Genomic DNA, 20,691 nt, shown 5'->3' on the forward strand with positions numbered 1-20,691 from the left:
TTTACTTGTTTGCAGGGTAAAAACATGGGTCGATTTTTGCATTTGTCTGAAATCTAAACAAAACAACAGTTTTATTGAAAATGCATATTCATTCTCTGGCAGCAGGTAACGCTTTTGGCAGACCTATAACTATTTCCCCAGTAACGGCAGAACACAAAGCAGCACAGCACCGGACTTTGAACGTGCAGCGCTCGTGTTTATTCAATGAAATCATAACGTTAGCCTTTTGAAGTTTAATCGTCACATTCAGCCATATCGCAATTCTGGTCTTTCCGTCCCCAAATTTAAGACCTTCTTATCGATCTACCAGTTCACATTTAAAGCTCTGCGTGTTTGCAGGGTAAAAACATGGGTCGATTTTTGCATTTGTCTGAAATCTAAACAAAACAACAGTTTTATTGAAAATGCATATTCATTCTCTGGCAGCAGGTAACGCTTTTGGCAGACCTATAACTATTTCCCCAGTAACGGCAGAACACAAAGCAGCACAGCACCGGACTTTGAACGTGCAGCGCTCATGAAATCATAGCCTTTTGAAGGTTAATCATCACATTCAGCATATCGCAATTCTGGTCTTTCCATCCCCAAATTTAAGACCTCTTGAAATCATAATTAAGACTTTCTTGCAAAAATGTAAGACTTTTTAAGGCCTTAAATTTGATACAACTAAATTTAATACTTTTTAAGACCCCGCGGAAACCCTGTGAATGGTGAAAAGCATCCTCTTGGTGTCTATATATCACTAAAAGATGGATCTGATCTGTGTCTGGAGGACATAACTTTAAACTAACCCACAGTAAACATTCTGCATCATTAATGCAAACAACGACATTTTTATATATTTTTTTAATTATATTTAACACATCCATAAAATAACTCTGAATGCACTGACTGCAACTCTCTAGTAATTGTATCAGCATCAGCCACAGAAAGATTGATGTTGCTTAACTCTAAATGCATGTACATCAAGCCTCACCAGAGAAATGTAAGATAATTTGCCAAAATCTTGGAGTTATTGATTAACAATTCCATCTGCCACAGCCAGATCGTTTCTGGGTATTATGGTTTTGTTTTGTCCCATAAAGTATACAAGGGATGGCTACCAGCCCATGCTGGCAATTTACCAATCAAAGCAGCATGTGTTTGTGAGTGTTGAACAATGATATGATGGGCAACTGGACCAGAGGAGTGGAGAGGGGAGTCGGACAGGCAGATATCAGTGGGACAGGGGTGCAGAATAATCTGAGGGGACAGCGGCAAGATCCAGGAAGCCCTGGGAGCCGGGGCAGCACTATCCTCTACTCTCCCGAGTTGCATTGTGTCTCATGCATTCAGTGTTAATCTCACTCTTTGGGGACATTTGCTGTTGTGTTAATTACACACAGCCAGGAGCATTCATTAACACAAAAACACAAGCAAACAGACATGCAGAAGTTCACTGACACATGTTATTGTACATGGATATGCACAACACATGCACACACTGGGCACTAATGTGTAGATCTAAGGATGAATAATTGACATGGCTAACACAGTTTAAACATAAACAAACCATATCATTATTCAAACACACAGACGTCAACAAAGAAATTGGGTATTGGCAGAGATAATATACAATATGATATAGGTGCAATACATCATGATTGGATCGCAACTGGTGGAAAGGAGCGAAAAGGAGCGGAGCAGAGCAGAGCAGAGCGGAAGGAAAGGAAAGGAAAGGAAAGGAAAGGAAAGGAAAGGAAAGGAAAGGACAATACAACACAAACAAACAATAAATGAATAAATGCTTTTCTTATGAAGTTTCTATTCATCAAAGAATGTAGCACAGTTTCCACAAAATTAAGCAGTGCAGCTGTTTTCAACATTGATAATAATAATAACTATTTCGTGCATTGCAAATCAGCATATGAGAATGATTTCTGAAGGATCACGTGACACTTAGGACTGGAGTAATGGCAGCTGAAAATTCAGCTTTGCCATCACATAAATAAATTACATTTTAAATTACATTATTATATTATATTATATAAAATATATTAATATATTAATATTTCACAATTTTACTTTATTACTTCACAATTATACTGTATTTAAAAAAAAGAAATAAAAATAACGTGTGCACCTCAAACATTTGAACAGTAGTGTATGCAGACAAAGACACAAGTAAATCAATAAAAAAAATGGAATCAAGAATCTAAAGTAGTGACAGAATAATGATATACTAACATATATTTAAATCAGCCCCAGTCACACCCTCACACACATACAGGCTTATCTAACCAACTTTAAATACACACACAGCATGTTTACAATCACACCATGTCATCTACAGTGGCACCGTTTGGCTCTTCCAAATCCAAAACACCCACCACATTACCACTATCCAGTGCCAAAATAGCCAGACGAGTCTGCAGCTAATGTTCACACAATTAACTCCAGAGCTCTGGGTCTCTCCCCCCATCCTCTTATAACCTCTTCCTCCCTGCATCACCCTGGTTGAGAGCAGCCCTCATTACTGCCTGCCATCCGCTGACCTCTCACCATGGAAACCCAGCCACACAGCTCGCACACACCTGGGGTTATAACCACAAGCAAATGCGCTCTTCGTTTCCAATCTATGACCGCCTAGAGATGGTGGAAGGGCCATTGGGACATGCCGAGTATATTGCAGAGTCGTGGCAGTCAGCTTGGTTTCTGGACCAGAGTGATGGGCTGGCAGGTGACCCTCTCCTCTAGCAGCTGGGCCCAGCCCCAGCCGCGGGCTCTTTAATTGTACAGCAGGGGAGCCCGAACTCTCTCCCCCTCTGGTCAATTACGGCGCTAGTCGGTTTTAGACAAGATTGAGAACGCATGAGATAGAGACAGCGAAAGGGAGAGAGATGCGTTTTGACTGGATTTCAGACAGAGTGAATGGGTTTAAATAGCCATGTGGGCTGAGAGACCATCCATCACTGCCGAGCACCTGCGTGATAGTTATGTATCGGTCGGCTAATCGACTCTGGCATTATGGGAGAGTTAAACATGCTTCAGTAGCCTCAGCATGGGAAGAGGGGGGGAAAGGCGTCAAACATTCTCTCTGACATGACATAGACCATTAGCACCGCCATCAACATGGCAAACACACGTTACAGGATGCCGATGCCGCACGCCAGCGGAAAAATGGCATTGAGGCGCATGCAGGTGAATCAATTCAACTCAATTGTTATTATAGGGGGTGGAGGGCTGGTGCACCTCAAGGCTTCGTCCATATAATGTCACACAACATATACTCACTAACAGCGAGTAAACTACACATACGATAAAATGGGGGATGGGGAGTTTAAGTGGATGGTGGTTTGACTCTGACGTGTCACGCCAATGCCTCTAATCAAATATCAGAGAACTGATGAGAAAATGTAATACAAGGTGGTGTTGGCTGAAGTACACGAGTGCTCTGACATTGATGGTGTGAAATGTGATTAAAATTGAATCAAGGCATATCAATCGTCTGAGGTTAATTTGTATTAACACACCGTGCTAAAAGTGTGCTTTCAATCCCTGAGATGCCCATGGCTTCAGAAAGGTTAATAAGTTGCCTCACCTCGGCCGAGATGGCGGAGGAAGGAGAGAAGAGGCAGAGCGCGCCCATTTAATGCAAATTCAGAAGAGCACATACAGCAATGGTCACATCTATCCAGAACATCTGCTCTTTTGGCCTCATCTTTAGAACCCTTACGAAGTAAAGAATCCTTATATATTGGGCGCAAAATGGTTTTGGACACCTGAGTCACTTAAAAATGCATGACTGTCATTCAATGAGGAATAAAATATCAAATCAAACAGCATCTGAAACCTGGAGCTTTTCTCAGGCAAGGTGATTTTAGTGAATGTATGAAATGAGCAGTGTTTTTATTAACTAAAACAATTAATTTTTTATTAAAATAGTGGAAATAGAACATACATATTAGATGAAAGCTTAAAAAATATATAAATGGCAACTTATTTTTAAACAAAAAATTTAAATAAGCTAAATAGAAATGCACTGAACTTATATTAAATTAAAATTACAAGTGAAAAATGAAAAAGAAATGCTAATCAAATATTAATAAATACTATTTAATATACTAATATATAACAGTATAAAATAGTAAATGATAATAGAATAACACTAGTAGTGAGTCTAGATTTGATATTTTGTTATATAATCCAAAGACATCCATACATTTTGAAGTTTACATCTTTGAGCAACTATAGTATCTTTCTCTCTCTGCATTATCTCTGCTGTAAAGTTGACAATTAGCTGCTGGATCAAAGTTTGGAGTCAATCCCATTCACAGTCACAAATGATGAAATGCTTTCTATATTGCACCCTGTGGCTGTTTGCGAATGGATTTAGTGACAAGACGAAGGAAGGAAAAAATGTGCCAGGATGGAGGCTTGTATCAGCATCTAAGCAGCACACCACAGACACAAACACTTTACACCGGTCCACTGCCAAGGGCTGACCAACACCTTAGAAAATTGGAAAGAAAAAAAGGTAAGGAAGAGAGAGGCAGATAGAGAGAGAAAGCATAAATAGGTATGTACTGCTCTGCCGACTTGGAATCTTCATAAAGCACAGCGTACACTACAAGACAGAAGCTTGTCACGCTTTTATGTTTTAAGACTGCAACAAAAAGCCCCAGATTGTAGTCAATTCACAGCATGTGCCCATCATCAACTAGTGTGAGAGACTACAGATACTACGACACATTTCAGACTTGTTTGAAATCCAACCAACCAGTTGTCAGGTTTGCACAAAATGAGACCATTGCACCTCCACAAAACTCCAACAGAATGCTATTGAAATAATGGCTGTCTACGTAAAATATGTATATGTATTTACAATTTCGGAGCTCAGGGCTCAGACAACCATCAAGTGTACAAAAAGCACACCTTTTAATAAAACACATTCAAAATTCAGAGGGGAAGAAAGAATCTGTGAAAGTTCATATGCAATGCTTCCTTAAGGCAGTCTTGCTTTATGTTAAAAAAATACCCTACTTCTCTCCTTTCTTGCTTTCTACCAAAAGAGCATTGCTTAGAGTTGGCCAAGATATACATGAGGTCAGAGATCAGGAGAGCAGCAACAAATAAGACAAAATGTCAAAGAGCGGGTCGAGTGGTCAGACTATATGGCTCTCATACATCAAGTGAAGACCTCAAAAGCTGATATTTGCTGGCGAGAGGTCAAGAAAACTCTCACAAGCGTTCAAAGAAGAGGACTGAAATGTTGATTGAATGAAATAGAGAGAGGGAGAAAGGGACAGATTTGAGCAAGATAGATAGATAGCAAGATAGATAGATAGATAGACAGATAGATAGATAGATAGATAGATAGATAGATAGATAGATAGATAGATAGACAGACAGACAGACAGACAGACAGACAGACAGACAGAGACCTTGTTATGAAAAATATTTTTTTCTTATTCAAGAAGCTGTTTCACTCACATACATCACAATGGAAGAAAAAGTCTGGTTCAATTTCTGGTTCATACTTAGTTTAACAACAGTCAACGGAAACGTGTTCAATTGTTCACTGTTCATTCAAAAATTTAATTTCAGTCACCACTCACCCTCATTACTTTCCTTTTTTTTCATGCAGAATTTAAATTATAGTTACCACACGACACAAGTGTCATAAAGGTATTTCATACGACCAGTGCGCTATATATCCAAACACAGTCTGAAGCCATTCAATAAGGCTGTGCGTTCACAAGTGAAGTATTTACGTCATTAATTAATCATTTCATCAATCTCATGAACAATTAACGAGTCTTTCTTTTGAGTCAGATCTTATCAATGAGTCAGTACATAAAAAATGGTTTGAGTGATTTGTTTGTGAACCAGAATGATCCAGTTAACTCACTAACTCACTGGGTGGGGATTATGAGTGAATCATGACTTCAAATAGTCTCACAATAAACTATTTTATCTCGTCTGAAGATTTGGAATATAACACATAAGTTAAATGGACCACTTTAACCTCTTAAGACCCGAGAAAAGATTTTTAGGAAAAAAATAGTTTACATTGTTTAGAGCATAAAAAAAAATTTAAACAAAAAAAATGTTTTAAATGATATTTCATTCATAAGTTATGCTATGTCCTCGGTAGACATTGGGACTCAATTAAAAAAAATATATAAAAAGACATGAATGAACATGCATAGGCAAAAACAATAGCTTTTTTTAAATCACCAATACATTTTTAGTTTTCAGGATTTTTTTTTTTTTACCAAACTTTGTATAAATATGATTCTCAACTATGTTATAATTTAATGATTTGATATACCATTTTTCTTTCTGCAAAATGTGTGTAAAATGGCCATAAACGGGTTTTTCATTATATACAAATGTATCTATAAACTAAATCAAATTTGCATATTAATGTGTTTTTGGGGCAACATGTAATGAAAAAAGAAGTGCAATAATGGGAGTAATATTTGACAAGATTTTCATAATAATATATAATATTTCATAGAATATTGAAACATAATTTATTTCCCTATTCATTTGTTATGTCTCCCAAAATGCTAATAAACATGCTTTTAGTCCCAGTGTCCTCATATGAGGACATGTATCAAATCAACATCCTGTTTCGTAACAGAAAGTCATATTTTGATTTGAAACCCCATAACATTTTCCTGAGATGTTGATTTATGACACACAGTTTAAAAATTAGACCGATTTAAATGATAATTACAAGATATTATCATATTTCCATAAGAGTGTCACTAAATTAATATCAGACATATTTGAAGACCAAGGAGAGGGAGTGGTCATAGTGAAACATCCAAACATTTAGTATCTCTGAAAAGCCCTGAATGTGCTCTGTACAGGACATCCAGACTTAAAACTGTGGCATGAATAGTCTCAGAGAAATACACCAAAATATAATGTCCTCATATGAGGTCACAGGGTCTCAGGAGGTTATGATACTTTTATGCTGCTTTTCTACCCTTTTTGAAGAGTGTCCAGTCCCTATTCATTTTGAGTGTTTGAAAAAGAGCATAGGAAACAGTCTGCAAAATTTCACCTTTTGTGTTAGTTGAAAGAAAAAGTCTGACAAGTTTGGCATGACAATTTTCATTTTTTTGGGTGATCTCTTTAAATCTCACTACACCTTCCTTCCATCTTTGAGGTCCTTTCCATGCTTCTCTCCTTGACCTCTATTCTCTGCTGTCCACAATAGCCCACCCCCTCCCTTACTATTTTCAATCCCCTCCAAAATTCACTCTCTTTTCCCCAAAATGTCTTGTAACGCTGGTCTCCAATCAGGGCGAGGGCTGTTGTGCGGTTGTCTGGGCTCTCGGCTCAGCTTTCCATGGAGAAGAGGCTTTTCACGCCGCAGAGTGTGTTGTTGATATTCAGTGAGGCTCCATCTTGAGCACGCAGCACCGGGATTGTTTACTCGACAGGCAGGCGAGGTGAGGCGATGGGGGGACAGCGAGCGTGTCGTCCCATCTACTCTTCAGACCTCTCTCTGCACTCTCTAGCTGCCCTGAACCAATTCCACCTCAGAGTCTCAGGGACAAATTAAACATGATAAGACATCACCACACAGGCCTAGAGAGCAGGGGGAGAGGATCGCACCGAGATGTGGCCTCTAGACCATTTTTGATTTGTATGGAAATTAGGAGTCGAACTGCTCAAACAGCCAATAAAGTTGCAGTCTGGGAAATGTAACATTTAGATAAAAGACAATGGTGGCAATTACCACTGATAACATGACCAAAACAAAGAAAACAAAGCATGCGGAAAGTAAATAAAACGTAAATGCTTTTGAATTATGCTGCAACAACAGAGAAAGTCGGTAACACTTTACTTGAAGGGGTGTGCATAAGACTGACATGACACCTTCATAATTATGACATGACACGTTATGAATATGAAGGAGATTTTATGCATGTTTATGACAACTGTCATTAAGTGTAATTCGCTCAGTTATGTCATTTTTAATGCAAATATGACATTATTTGACCTAACCCTAACCTAACCCTACCCCTACCCTTACCCCTAACCATAGCCCATAACAAAGACATCTCAAATAACGTCATCTTTGCATTAAAAATTACATAACTGAGCGAATGACACTTAATGACAGTTGTCATAAACATGCATAAAAAACCTTAATATTCATGACGTGTCATGTCATGATTATGTAGTTGTCATGTCATGATTATGAAGGTGTCATGTCAGTCTTATGCACACCCCTTCAAGTAAAGTGTAACCAGAAAGTCTATAAGGATTTTTGAAAATACTAACATTTCGTCGCCTTGGAATTATTAGGTTCTATCTGACATTTTTGTCAGTTCTCATTCTGACAACACTAATTTTATGTTTTAAAACAAATTATAAGTAAAATGTTTGTATTTCTTGAAAATTGTTGCTTAAATTAATGTTTTGCAAGATAGAACCTTATAATTCCAAGTGGAAAATTACTTTTTAGAATTAGAAGGTTCTATCTGCATTTTACCTGTTCTAAGAAATCCCCATTTACAAATTTGAGAAGATTTTGATATTGTACATTTAGAATACATTTAGGGTCGCTGTCATGTTCATGTATGGAAGAGACTTGTTCCCCATATAATTTTTGCTATATGGAATGCAAAAACTTTGAAGCTTAATTTCTAGGCAGCGATTTGTACATTTTAATCAATTCACTCTCACATCTTTTAGTTTAATTAATTTGGTTTAATTATAATCAAGATTAAGTTTAACACTAAACAAAGTTAATTAAATCCCAATCAAATATTGAAACACAATAACTTCTTATATACAACATATGTTGCTTATAATATCGCAAAACGTTGATTTAAGTATGAAACTACACGCAACCTTGTGATTCACCGAACTAATTGATTTAGGAAGATTTGCAAATATTATTATTCTCAAGTACTCTGTCATAAGTTCGCCTACATGAGAAACACTGTGGAACTAGTTCCATTAACATATGCAGACATGAATATTTCCAAACCGCAGCAGCAAAAGAAACACGCCCATCACCACACTGTAAGCGGGGCGCATCTCTCTGGGGTACTCAGAGTCCCCATGCCCACGTCTGGGATGCCTCGTTGTAGAAGTAGTTTGATGCAGACACCCGCAGGGCCTGAGAGGATGTGACTCCAGCCTAAATACATCGTCTCTCACTGTCAAACCCCATGGCAGAGAGAAAATAAAGCTCCTCCCTTCTCTACTCATCTGCCCGGGAGACTATATGCCTATGTAATGTGCCGTTGTTTTTGGTTTCTTATTTCAGTCTTGTTTTTGTTCCCTCTAGGCTGCTTGTGGAGGGCACACGTCACTATTTTGAAGAGATGTTGATTATTCATGTACCCCATACTGACAGGAATACTTTAAATTATCAGGTGATGCAGGGCCTATTTATCTCAGTCCCAGCTCGTCCAATCATGTCACACTACTGTACTGAAAATGAGATCATCAGCAAGTGTGAAACTAGAAGAGTGACACAGAGATTAAGCCCATGATTATGAATGTTTTCTCTTTGTACAAATCAGAACGTCTTCACTAATGTCTACTTTTCCCTTCCCTGGGAAATTAAACCAGGATACTTGTCTTTTAGTGAGTACTTGCTAAGATAATATGACTTGTTTAGATTAAAGAATTCATCTCAGGCTTAACAGCTTTGGTCGAGAGAAGTTGCATGATATATTTAATAGCTATTCCAAGTATAACACATAATTATAGTGTTTCTATAGACCGCTTTAGACTGGATTTGGACATCCTGTTGCAGTAGCATACAACAATGTCGTCTCTTAACTTTCCTTAAACTTTCTCAGGGGAAATCAAGTAGAAAAAGAAACCAGTAACTTCCACTGCCTACTCAAAAGTCTACGATATAAATGGAAAGCAAAAACTTGCTGCCTCCAAATGAGGAGTTATGAGGCAAAGATTTCATTGAAAGTTTTAGTTTCTTTGAGACAGGTAGCGCCGCGTGGTGGTATTTTCAAATGGGCTGTTAAGTGCAGTGGTTGACCAAATTGCTCCCCTCTGTGATAAGATGATTAAAGTCAGTGGGACATCCGAGTGTAGCAATATGAGCCAAGAACGGTGGGGTATCCTTCTCAAAATGCACAGACTCCTGTATCCAGGTCACCCCCTGTGGCCTCTCTAATGCACAATAAACTCATTACAGGCCATTAATATTTAACTATCTAATTTTCCTGCATAAGTGATTTATTAGAGAACGGCAAAAATGAGTGAGACTGTGGGCCTAGGCAGAGGCAGAGCACAGTGGGCAAACAAAGAAAAATTAGCACGGGCCACATTGGCTTTATTGAGACAAATTGGCTCTGCGTATGAGAGCAATTAGAGAAATCGCTTTCTTTTCAGAAGCATGCCACCAGAAAGCAACTCTCTATTTTTGGTATGAACCCTGCAGAATTCGATAAAGCCCTCTGCTGTCAGATGAGTAGAATTAAAAGAGAGCAAAAATCTAGAGAGCCTAGCTTCAAGGTCAGAAATAAGCCAATCAATGGCATTTTGATGCATTGTTGGGCCATCTCGGTAGCGTCCTAGGCAGCTATTTTCTAAGTACACTGAAAAGCTGAAGTTTCAATAACATTTCAAAACAGCAATGCAATCTGACATTGATTGCATCATGAATTTACGATTTTAAGAAGTAGCAGGTCTACTTCTCCGATACGGTCTCTGAAGCCAATGCTGCTATAAACACTTGCTGAGAAAAAAGCTGTGATTTTTATAAAAGTGCAGGTGCCAAAACCAGTAGTGATCTGGTGATAGAAAGAGCACGCCATCATACGAGTGTGTGTTGAGAAAAATAGTGTGTGCTTGTGTGCACTTGAGTTTTTAGTGCAAGACTGGGTAGCCTTGGGTCCAGATGGACATGTTGCCGTCCGAGGATGAGTGATTTTCTGGAGTGATGAAAGAGAAAAATTGAAAGAGAGAGAGGAGGGAGAGGGCCAGAGTCATGTGGACAGAGCTGCACTGGCAGATGCTTCCATTCGCAATAAACAGCATCAGCAATAAACAGCTCTGTCCTTAGGGGAGACAAGTGGAATGATCTAACCCCCTGTTCAAAGTGCTTTAGCATGCTGCTTATCAAAAGCCTCCTTTATTATTTTACTGTGGCATTAAGACCAAGCTGTTAATATGAGCCAGGCTGGAGAACAATTCTACTGTGTCCTACATTCATCTGCCACAGGGCGTAACGGGATTGGCTTGTATGGAAATAAACACAATTCTAATCAGGTGGTGGTCCTATGTTATAAAGCCTGGTATGGAAACCTCAAGGATTCCAGTTTCCTTTGATACTGGGATCTGTTATGTTACATAAAATGCATTTGTGTCTGTTCGTGGTAATGCCTATATGTCCTTTTTCAAAGACATAACACTGCTGTCATTACAGATTACAGGCTTGAAACTGACAACAAGGCAATTCAAGCCCAAAAGCCTTTTATGGGATCTTGCTTCTGTCTTATATCTAACAGTGTGTGTAGGGATTTGAGCAAGCATTTCTGATTTCGGAAAAACCTGGTGCAAGAGCTCTCGGTACAGAAACAGAATACTGGGCCGCATATCTGAGGCCTTTGATCGCGAACAGGTTAAGCCTGATTCCATCATTGAAAAGTGAAAGTGTCCGGGTCGTTTCAGGACCCTCCATAACCCAAGAATTAAGCCTTGGCAGGGGCACACAAGGAACATCGGGGTACTAAGGAGGAGGGAGGAGAGGAAACAGTTGTTCAGAGAGTTCAGAGAGAATTTGATGAAATTTTGGCTGATGAATGAGGATCATGCCAGGCCCCTTGCAGGGAAGCTGAGGTCCTGAGTCACAGCCATGTTTTTAAAAGTGAAATCTGTCATTAATGCCTTACACAGCTGGCAGAAGATCTAAAAAGATAGAAAAATGAATGATTGCACAAGGACTGAATATGAATATATACACAAATTACAATCCATATATACATAAAGACTAGGGATGCACAGAATGTTTGGCAACCAAAATTATTCAGCCGAAAATAGTAAAAGAAAAAAAAAGCTCTTTCGGTGTTCGGCTGAATAAGCGAAAAGACCGAATAACTTGTACTGAACAATGACGTGACGCGATCAAATAGAGGCGCACACTGACGTAGCAAACATGTCGGCAGTGTGGAGGCATTTAAAAGTGTCCAAGAAAGACATAAAAATCATTACAAGCACCAACAGCGAGAGACTGTTTAGTGCTGCATCTCATGTCTCTGATGAGAAGAGGAAGGGTGGTTGTTGCTGGTTACTGTATGATGATTGAAATCGCGAAATGGCCTTAAACAATTAGTAAATAAACTGCAGAATGTTGTTTTCTAATACACTCACAAATAGCATGTATTCAAACAGCGCTGCACAAGCTCGCAGTGCCAGAGTTCAAAGTCCAAAACATGAGGAAAATCTGCACTGAAACAGTGTTACTCATCAGTTGCTCAGTCATATTTTTATGAATTTTTACAAGGCATGTGACAATGCGATATGTTCAACGTATTCGTAATGAGACTCATTTATAAATCTGTTGTCAACAAAAAGAAGCATTGAGGTCTTACTTTTATGAATTTTTACAAGGCATGTGACAATGTGATACATGCGACAAACATCTTCCCAAATTCATAATTAGAATCATTTATAAATCTGCTGTTGTCAACAAAAAAAAGCACTGAGGTCTTCCTGCAGGTTTCTGACTAAATAAAAGCTCCATCAACATACATAAATGTTAGTATTGTAATTTTACTGTTGTTCTGACAATAAAATAAGACAATAATAATGATAATAATAATTACAACAGCTCTATTAATACATTTATTATAACATTCACATATAGTGTTCAATTTGGGATCTGTAATATTTTCTATTGTTTTAAAAGACGTCTCTTCTGCTCAGCAAGGCTGCATTTATTTGTACAGTGAAAAAATATTATTTTACTAACTTATTAATTTTAATGCTTTGTTGGTATAACGTCTGCTAGAATGTTAAAAAAAATGTCAGTGTTAAGTAATTTTTTTTTTATTGTTTTGTAATTGACCTTTTCTTTGAAAAGCAAGAAAAACTGTAAAAAGCACATTTTGGCTATTTAATATATGCAATGGTGAAAAAAATTGTGAAAAACAGTGTTCGGTATTCGGCCTTTGGCACAGTGTTTAATTTTGTTCGGCTTCGGTCAAGAATTTTCATTTCATTGCATCCCTGTGGCACATTTGTTTGATATTAAATGACATTTACAGAATGTCCTAAACTTACATAAAATAAAACAAATTTAATACCAATATCAAATGTCATTTTAAATATTTTAATTAATTCATAATAAAATAATAATATAAAGTTATCCTAATTAAATTACAAGCACAATTAACTCTTACACGAATCATATTGTGAAGGATTTTCCTACCATCACAATTCAACCTTAAAGTACCACTTTTGTGCTTTTCCAAGTCTTCAGTAAGTAACTCTATCTGCATCTACAGGTAATGCATTTTGACAAAGCCACACTTAAAAACCTTGACCTAAAACAATTTATTTGAGCATGGCAAGATGCTAAAAAACAGCATGACCCATTTGTTTACTTGGGGGCAACAAATATTGATTATGCAATTAACCACAATTAATTTGATCATAATTAATTTGATAATTTGACATATACTGCACAAAATGTGAACAAAATATTTAGCCACTTGACAGCTCCAATTCTTGCATTTGCTGTACTATCACACTGCTTTAATCTTTACCACTGAATCTGTGAGAGATATATGGAACTCTACAGCTTGACCCTCACTTGCTTTTTCTCTCTCTTTCTGTCTCATCATAGGCTCGCCGGTCATTAAGAGACAAAAATGATGGTAATCCACCTTTTAGAGGTCAAGTTCTGCCCTGGGCTCCTCCTTCTCCATGAATTACTTCAGCATTGACACCAATTATTAAAATACATCTTCATTAGATCTCGCTTCAGAGCTCCATCTGTGGAGCAGCCAGGAGCCATCTTCACCACCCCATCACACTTAATTTATCCAGATCAAGCTCATCTATTGCCTGAGCCACTCAAAGCACCAACACCAGCAGGGCTGAGCAGTGCTCCCCAAAAAAGCTCCTTCATTTTGGGTTACTGCTAGTCTATGTATGTGAGAGCAAAGAAGAAGAAAAAAAGCTACCATACGACTTCATTCAACATCAATTTGCACTTCAAACCAATGCAAAAAACACAGCTTTCCTCACCAAGCAGGAAAAGGGAGGAGTGTGCGCAATCACAGAGAATATCGGTGAAGTGTTCAGGTGCTGCAGTGAGTTCAAATTTCTGTAAGAATTCATATGATGCACCATTTAAAGAGGACAGTGGTGCTGATGGGGTTTATATTTCAAAAGCAACAAGCAATGCATGTCATCACCGTGCCGAAGAGTCAGACTTCTATTATCTTGAGAGCGGATGTCAGCAGTGAAGAAAACCTATTAGGGCAAGAGGAGGAGCAAGTTTTGCCAGCATCCATCTTATTTCAGCGGCACATAAAAGTGGAGGCGTTGAATTGCTTTTCAAATGCAGTAGGTCATGCCACACACTCAGTCCACCAGTGTATCCGATTTGATCCCCCAAGCAGAAACAAAAGCAGAACCATTGATTGATACCACCAAGCGAAGGGAGTCTGGGGGAAATAGGGAATAAGAGTGTGAGAGAGAGGGGGTGGAAAGGCCAAGCAACTGTGGCTACAAGGAAAACAACATTACAATAATATCGGAATCTGACAAAGAAGAGGATTTAAATGAGGTCTAAGCTGCATTTCTGAACAAATAACGTTGCTTCTAAGGCATGTATTGACAGAAGGTGACTGTCGACAATCTTGCAAATCTCCAAGACTATGATTTGGAATGAAAGGGCACAGAACACTAGGGTTTTTTTCTCAAAAGGTCAAGCCCTGAGCATATTTGCAAAGGATGGACCATTGATTAAACCAGTTAATAAGTAGTGAGTATTTTCTATAAACAAGTCGCTCTCAAACTGAGGTCAAGCGGTGCACGACAACCTGCCCTCAACGGCACGAAGCAAGACTCTGGAAATATACACTATTACTAACAATTTTTATTCAAATTATGCTATTTAAATTGTTACTTTCCAAGTTTTGGGTCTATAAAACTTTTTTTTTGACAATAAGATGTACAGTATTTTTACTCTGACAGAATGAAATGTGAATAGGTAATATTCTCTTTACGTTTCCTGGTAGTGTTCTGAAATGTCTTCAGGTCCATAAACCACAATTTTAGTCCACAATCAAAGACGACACCAAAAAAAGAAAAAAAAAACTGGCTGATCAACAAAAACTATTATTCTGTTTGACATCAAAGTCTGTGAGCATTTAGATGTTTGATTTCCTGAAGACAAGCTTAAAAAGTGGTCTGTCTTTGACTGAGCTTTACTGGATTCACAATGTTATCAATAATTTAACCAGTCTGACAGAGCAGTTCCAAGTGTTTCTACACTGATGGGAGAAGTTTTAGATAAAACTTGCATAGCTTCCAAAACTTCCGAAAACCTACCAAATATCTGAATTAGATTGCAACATTTGAAAACAGGTTTCAAAATAATGTGCTAGACTTATATAAATGTTAGTATTATTGTGTACACATATTTTATTTATTTTTATTATAATTTTTTTGCTGCTCTGGTAACTAATGTAAAAATATGCCATTATGTGTATACGGTTCAAATAAATAAATAAAATAAATATTGAGGTGATAATATCAATTTCATCATTTTATTATGAAATTAACAATTGCTTTAACTTGCATTCTGTCTGTAGTTTGGCCCTATTCCTCAGAAGCTCAAAAAAAGACTACTTTTCAATAAAGTAGGAGTCTGGACCTCTTGAAAGACATAGATCTAAAATCCCTGTTGATCACTATATACTTGTTTTGTTAAAAGCTATTTAACACCAGGCCCTTTGAGCAGTGAGGGAGAAAGAGACGCTGCGGCGTAGAGGAAAAGAGGAATGTAAAATGGAGCAGCTATCAACAGCAAATCTCAAACACCAGTAAGACTAACACTCTTAGGGGGAAAACTAGATAACAGCAGCCCGTTTTGTATACTTTAAAGAGGGCAAGAGCACATTTACACCTCCTCGACTCATTGTTCATTACTTGGCGGTCTCCAGATAAACGCTTTAGCTGTAAGCGAGTTGTTGAGAGTGCTTTTCCCTGGCACTTTCAAGCGGACCACACTCACCACTACATAAAGCGGCAGTTGCGCAGACAAATGAAGCAAAGCTTGACCAACGACTGCTCTGCCAGCTCTGCTATGAGGATTTATAGCGTGAGGCAAAAGCGAGCATCTGCGTAGCCTTATAAAGTAATTCATCCCTGGAGACTGCCAGCTGCACGTAGTCTCAAAATATGCTGGAGACAGGGTGAAGACACCACCTACCACCTCCTTCTCCTCCAACTGGTGCCGTGAAAGTATATTTTAGAGATGCAGTTTTGGCAGTACACTCGTCAGATGGCAGACAGTTCAAAGTCAGTATGATTACCAGTGGTATAGCATCACTCTCTCTTCCCTTCCACTCTTTTGGAGTGGTGAGGTTTACCATTGGTTAATAATCTTTGAATTAAAAGTGGTACGAGGAAGTAAGGTTCTACTCGTTGCATGAAAGTTCCCAGAATGGGTCCAAATCACATCTTACTCACTTCAAAGCTTGAGTCGCAGAATTCTAGCTTCATCTTAAAAGAACTGCTGCAACTATCAAACACAGAAAAGCATATTTCATTCATGAAGACGTTCAGTTAGGGTTCAGAAACAGACCTGGGGAGAGTCGAGTCAGTGGGTACGCTTCAGGCGTAATTGATAGGAACTAAGCCAAAGATGGGTCCCTGAGGACCTCCTCAACTCTTACTTATAAAACCTACACCTTTGCAGAGAAAAACTAAAGAAACAATACAAAGTGTAGATGACTGAAACCTAAACACAATTATATCTAAAAAAATAAAAATAAAAAAAAAAGGTGCCTGGCTACACAGGAACAGGCTGTGTTTTTGTCAGCGTCTCAGAAGAGATAGTATAAACCCCAGTAGTAATCAGCAGCGGTTATATTCAAGAGTCATATGCACTTCTGCACGTCTTAAACCACCACATTATGCTTGAAGTGTTGCTGGATGGAGTTAAACAGGCCGATATAATGTCGATACTGGAGAATAAGAGGAGTTATCTGGAGCTCTGCCAGTGGGCTAACACTAGCAAACTCCACAGACCGCGGCCAATCTGCTCTCAGATCAGTTCACTTCAATGACTGATCATCTGACCACCGCTGCACACATGAGCAGACTCTTCAATTGTGCTCAATATCTGACAGGCCCTCTGCAATGCCCCTTTATGAAACAGGCATTAAAATCTACCGAGGCCACTCACTGTCAAAGGTTCAACTTACAGCCTTGCCGAAGGAAACATCCACTTTATCCTTCTCCAGCAGTGTGAATAAACAAGGGAAGCAAACGGAGAAACAAACTGGCCAAAACAAGAGTGCAACTCTCTGTACTGTAACTTTCTCTCTCGTTCTTTTCTTCTTCACTGTCTCTCGGGGGGCATCCAGTGAAGCGGAAAGGCAGCCAAGCTAACCAAGCATATCTGTCCTCTGCTCCTATCGAAACCCACAGCCGCTTAGAGTACGGTTCCCGTGAAGGAAGAGGGATGCTTTGTAAACTGACTCTGTGCTGACATGTAAAGTACACTTCCAACTCTGCAGCTCTGCTAATTGGCACAGAGCTAAACGCTTACTTAATCTGATTCTAGAGACTGCATAAAAAAGGGGAAGTCGGTGGAAACTGAGACAGCTTCATGAAGATAATTATGATTTCACAGAGACGATTGGTTTCCCAATATTTGGATGGATAAAAGCGGGTATCAGGGTAGCTGAAACTATGTGTGCCTATATGATTAGGGGGGAGGCAAAGCAGGTTGTCCTTACCTCTGGATTTAGAAGAGAAGGACAGTGAAAGCTGGCTGAACATGTCCGGGTTCTCAAACCGCTCCTCTTTGACTTTGAGCCAAAAGCAATTTTCCGCCATCTCCTGAGGCACTATCTGCAAGCACAGAAAAACTCCATCAAACACCAGCAGGAATAGAGCAAGCAAGCACCACTGCACACTTAAGCACACACACACATACACAAAGCATGCATACCTGATTCATACATCTCTCAAGTCTTTAGTGACACATGGTCTTTCAGAAATCAGTCTAATATGTTGATTTGGTGCTCAAGAAACAGTTAATATCAATGCTGAAAACAGTTGTGCTGCTTAAGAAATGTGATACATTTTATCCAGGATTATTTGATGAATAGAACTTTTAAAAAATGTAACAAGCATTAATTTGAAATATTTTTTTTTCTTTTTGCAACAACATAACAGTCTTTAAAGTCCACATGAAATCAAAATGTACACAATTTTCTTTTCTTTTTTTAGTGCACATAGCTAGTGTTGAGATGAACAATTAAAAAGTTCAACTGAAAAAAAAAATGTTTGTCTTTGTAATCTTTAATTAAAATCTAAAAAAAACTTCTCTGATGACATCAGATTGACAGCTTGGGCATAATACCATTAATTTGCTGTGAGTGAGAGATGGTGAGGAGAAAAATACCACCCTCTATTTAATATTTTGTTTCAGCTTTATATACATTACAATATTAAAGTCAGTAGCAACTTCCAGTTCACAGAGACTTTAACTGCCAGTTCACAGCAATTTAATGCATGCTTGCTGAATAAAAGTATTAATTTTTACTGACCCCAAACTTTTAATTGGTAGTGTATCCAGTAGTGTATTTTTCAAACATTCCATGTCATAAGTGTTGAATTTTTAAGTTAAAAACAACCTTTTTTTAACTGAAGAATGCATTTTACAGTATATGACTAATATACCTCTAATATGCTTCTTAAGGAAAACCCACCAGATACCAATCAGATAATGTAATTAGGACTTCCTCACAGTTGATCAGTCTACTAATTACCCAGACAACCCAGCAACTACACTGCGAAAATATGTTGTTCATATTCTAGAAAATATTTGCACATCCCTTGTGTGTGTTTCTGTTTATGTGTGGGATTAGAATCAGGATCAAAGTGATGTAAACTAGCGGAGAGAGGTGGCAGTTTAAACTATGTATTTTCTCCCTTACGGTTTACTTATAGTAACCTCCTCCCCCTCATCATCTCTGCCTCATTCTCTCCGCTTCATTACAGCATTAGCATAAGGGAATTCAACTGTGCTACTCGTCACAGTCAAAGCCAACATGTGTGTATGCAATAAATTAGGTGCCGGCATGCTAAGAATTTGAAACCTAAGACTTTAAAGCTATTGTTGACTTTTGCTGAGAGAAAATTGAAAGAACTCTCCATACATATAAAACAGTCTCCAGTTTATCACGCCAACATCTTTAGTAAAGTGTCTCCAAAGCACAGTAGCACCAGGACCAAGGAAATACTTCTGTAGTGCGAAACTACATGTTTTTAAAATTGACTAGTCAGTGCCTGAAGACAAAGTCTTGATTTCTTCTTTTCAGACAGACAGACAGACAGACAGACAGACAGACAGACAGACAGACAGACAGACAGACAGACAGATAGATAGAATAGATAGATAGATAGATAGATAGATAGATAGATAGATCTGCATATTAAATAGGTAGATTTCACTACCTGTCAGCCTCTTAACGTCAGTATCAAACCTCAGTTTCTGTCACCCCAAGGTGTAATATATCAATCTTTTTTTTTTCTTTATTCTTTTGCTCTGCAATCAACACATCATCATTCAAACCCAAAAGAAAAGAAAATGACGGGTTACGTTTGGCACAAAATGACACCTGAAAAGACATTTCTTTCTTAATCTCAGTGTACATTGCTGTTGTAATTTATATAATTGCAGCCCAGCTGGTAGAAAACTATATCCAACAGCATATACATACATATCACCATTTTCAAGAAATCTGTGGGATATAATTAGAATTTTGATACAATAGCTGGGAAACTGTCAGCATCACTAGGAGATGCTAGATTTATGGATAAAAAAACCTTTTGTATTCTCTTTCATTTTAAATAAGATATGGTAATTTCCTCAACCTCAATAATAATTTAAAGAAAATGATACAGCACGTCATGACAGGAGCAGAAAACAGGAAGTCCAAAGATGTGGTGAAATGCCTCTCGATTATTCAATAAGCCCATTCTTGTATGAAGTGTTTTCATAAATAAATCTGTAAATTGATTGTGGAACTATTTGCTTTGAGTAGCATCGCCACCCCCTCTCACTTAGGCCATCTGCACTACATAATTATAAGTGGTCTGCCTGTGCCTGAAAGTCTTACCTAGCTAGCCAAATAAAATGATCATTTAATAATGTAATGTAATGTAATTAGGGGTGGGAATCTTTAGTCACCTCACGATCCGATCCGATTCCGATTCTGGGAGTCACGATCCGATTCCAGAACGATTCATGATCTACTCCACCCACCCTTATTAATTAATTAGTTTACCGTTAAGAATTTTAAACTAATATAACTTCAAAACATACAAGTAGCAAATAATAAAGAGGAGCACAGAAACATATTACAAACAACAAACAAAGAATGCTTTCAGTATTTAAGATTATCTGAACGTTTTCCATTCAAGAACTGTGAGTGATTTTTCTTCATCTTTTCTGTT

General features: G+C 38.1%; 1 protein-coding gene across 1 annotated transcript in view; it reads right to left on the reverse strand.

Moving 5' to 3' along the window:
- Positions 1-20,691, reverse strand: part of diaph2 (diaphanous-related formin 2) — a 420,052-nt gene that overhangs the window by 236,077 nt on the left and 163,284 nt on the right. The window contains exon 19 of the mRNA XM_016477051.1: positions 17,964-18,078. Within this exon, the coding sequence (XP_016332537.1) occupies positions 17,964-18,078 (115 nt within the window). The remainder of the gene's footprint in view (positions 1-17,963; positions 18,079-20,691) is intronic.

The sequence above is a fragment of the Sinocyclocheilus anshuiensis genome, unplaced genomic scaffold (assembly GCF_001515605.1).
Source record: "Sinocyclocheilus anshuiensis isolate Anshui unplaced genomic scaffold, SAMN03320099.WGS_v1.1 scaffold20, whole genome shotgun sequence".
In the NCBI taxonomy this organism is placed as follows: domain Eukaryota; kingdom Metazoa; phylum Chordata; class Actinopteri; order Cypriniformes; family Cyprinidae; genus Sinocyclocheilus; species Sinocyclocheilus anshuiensis.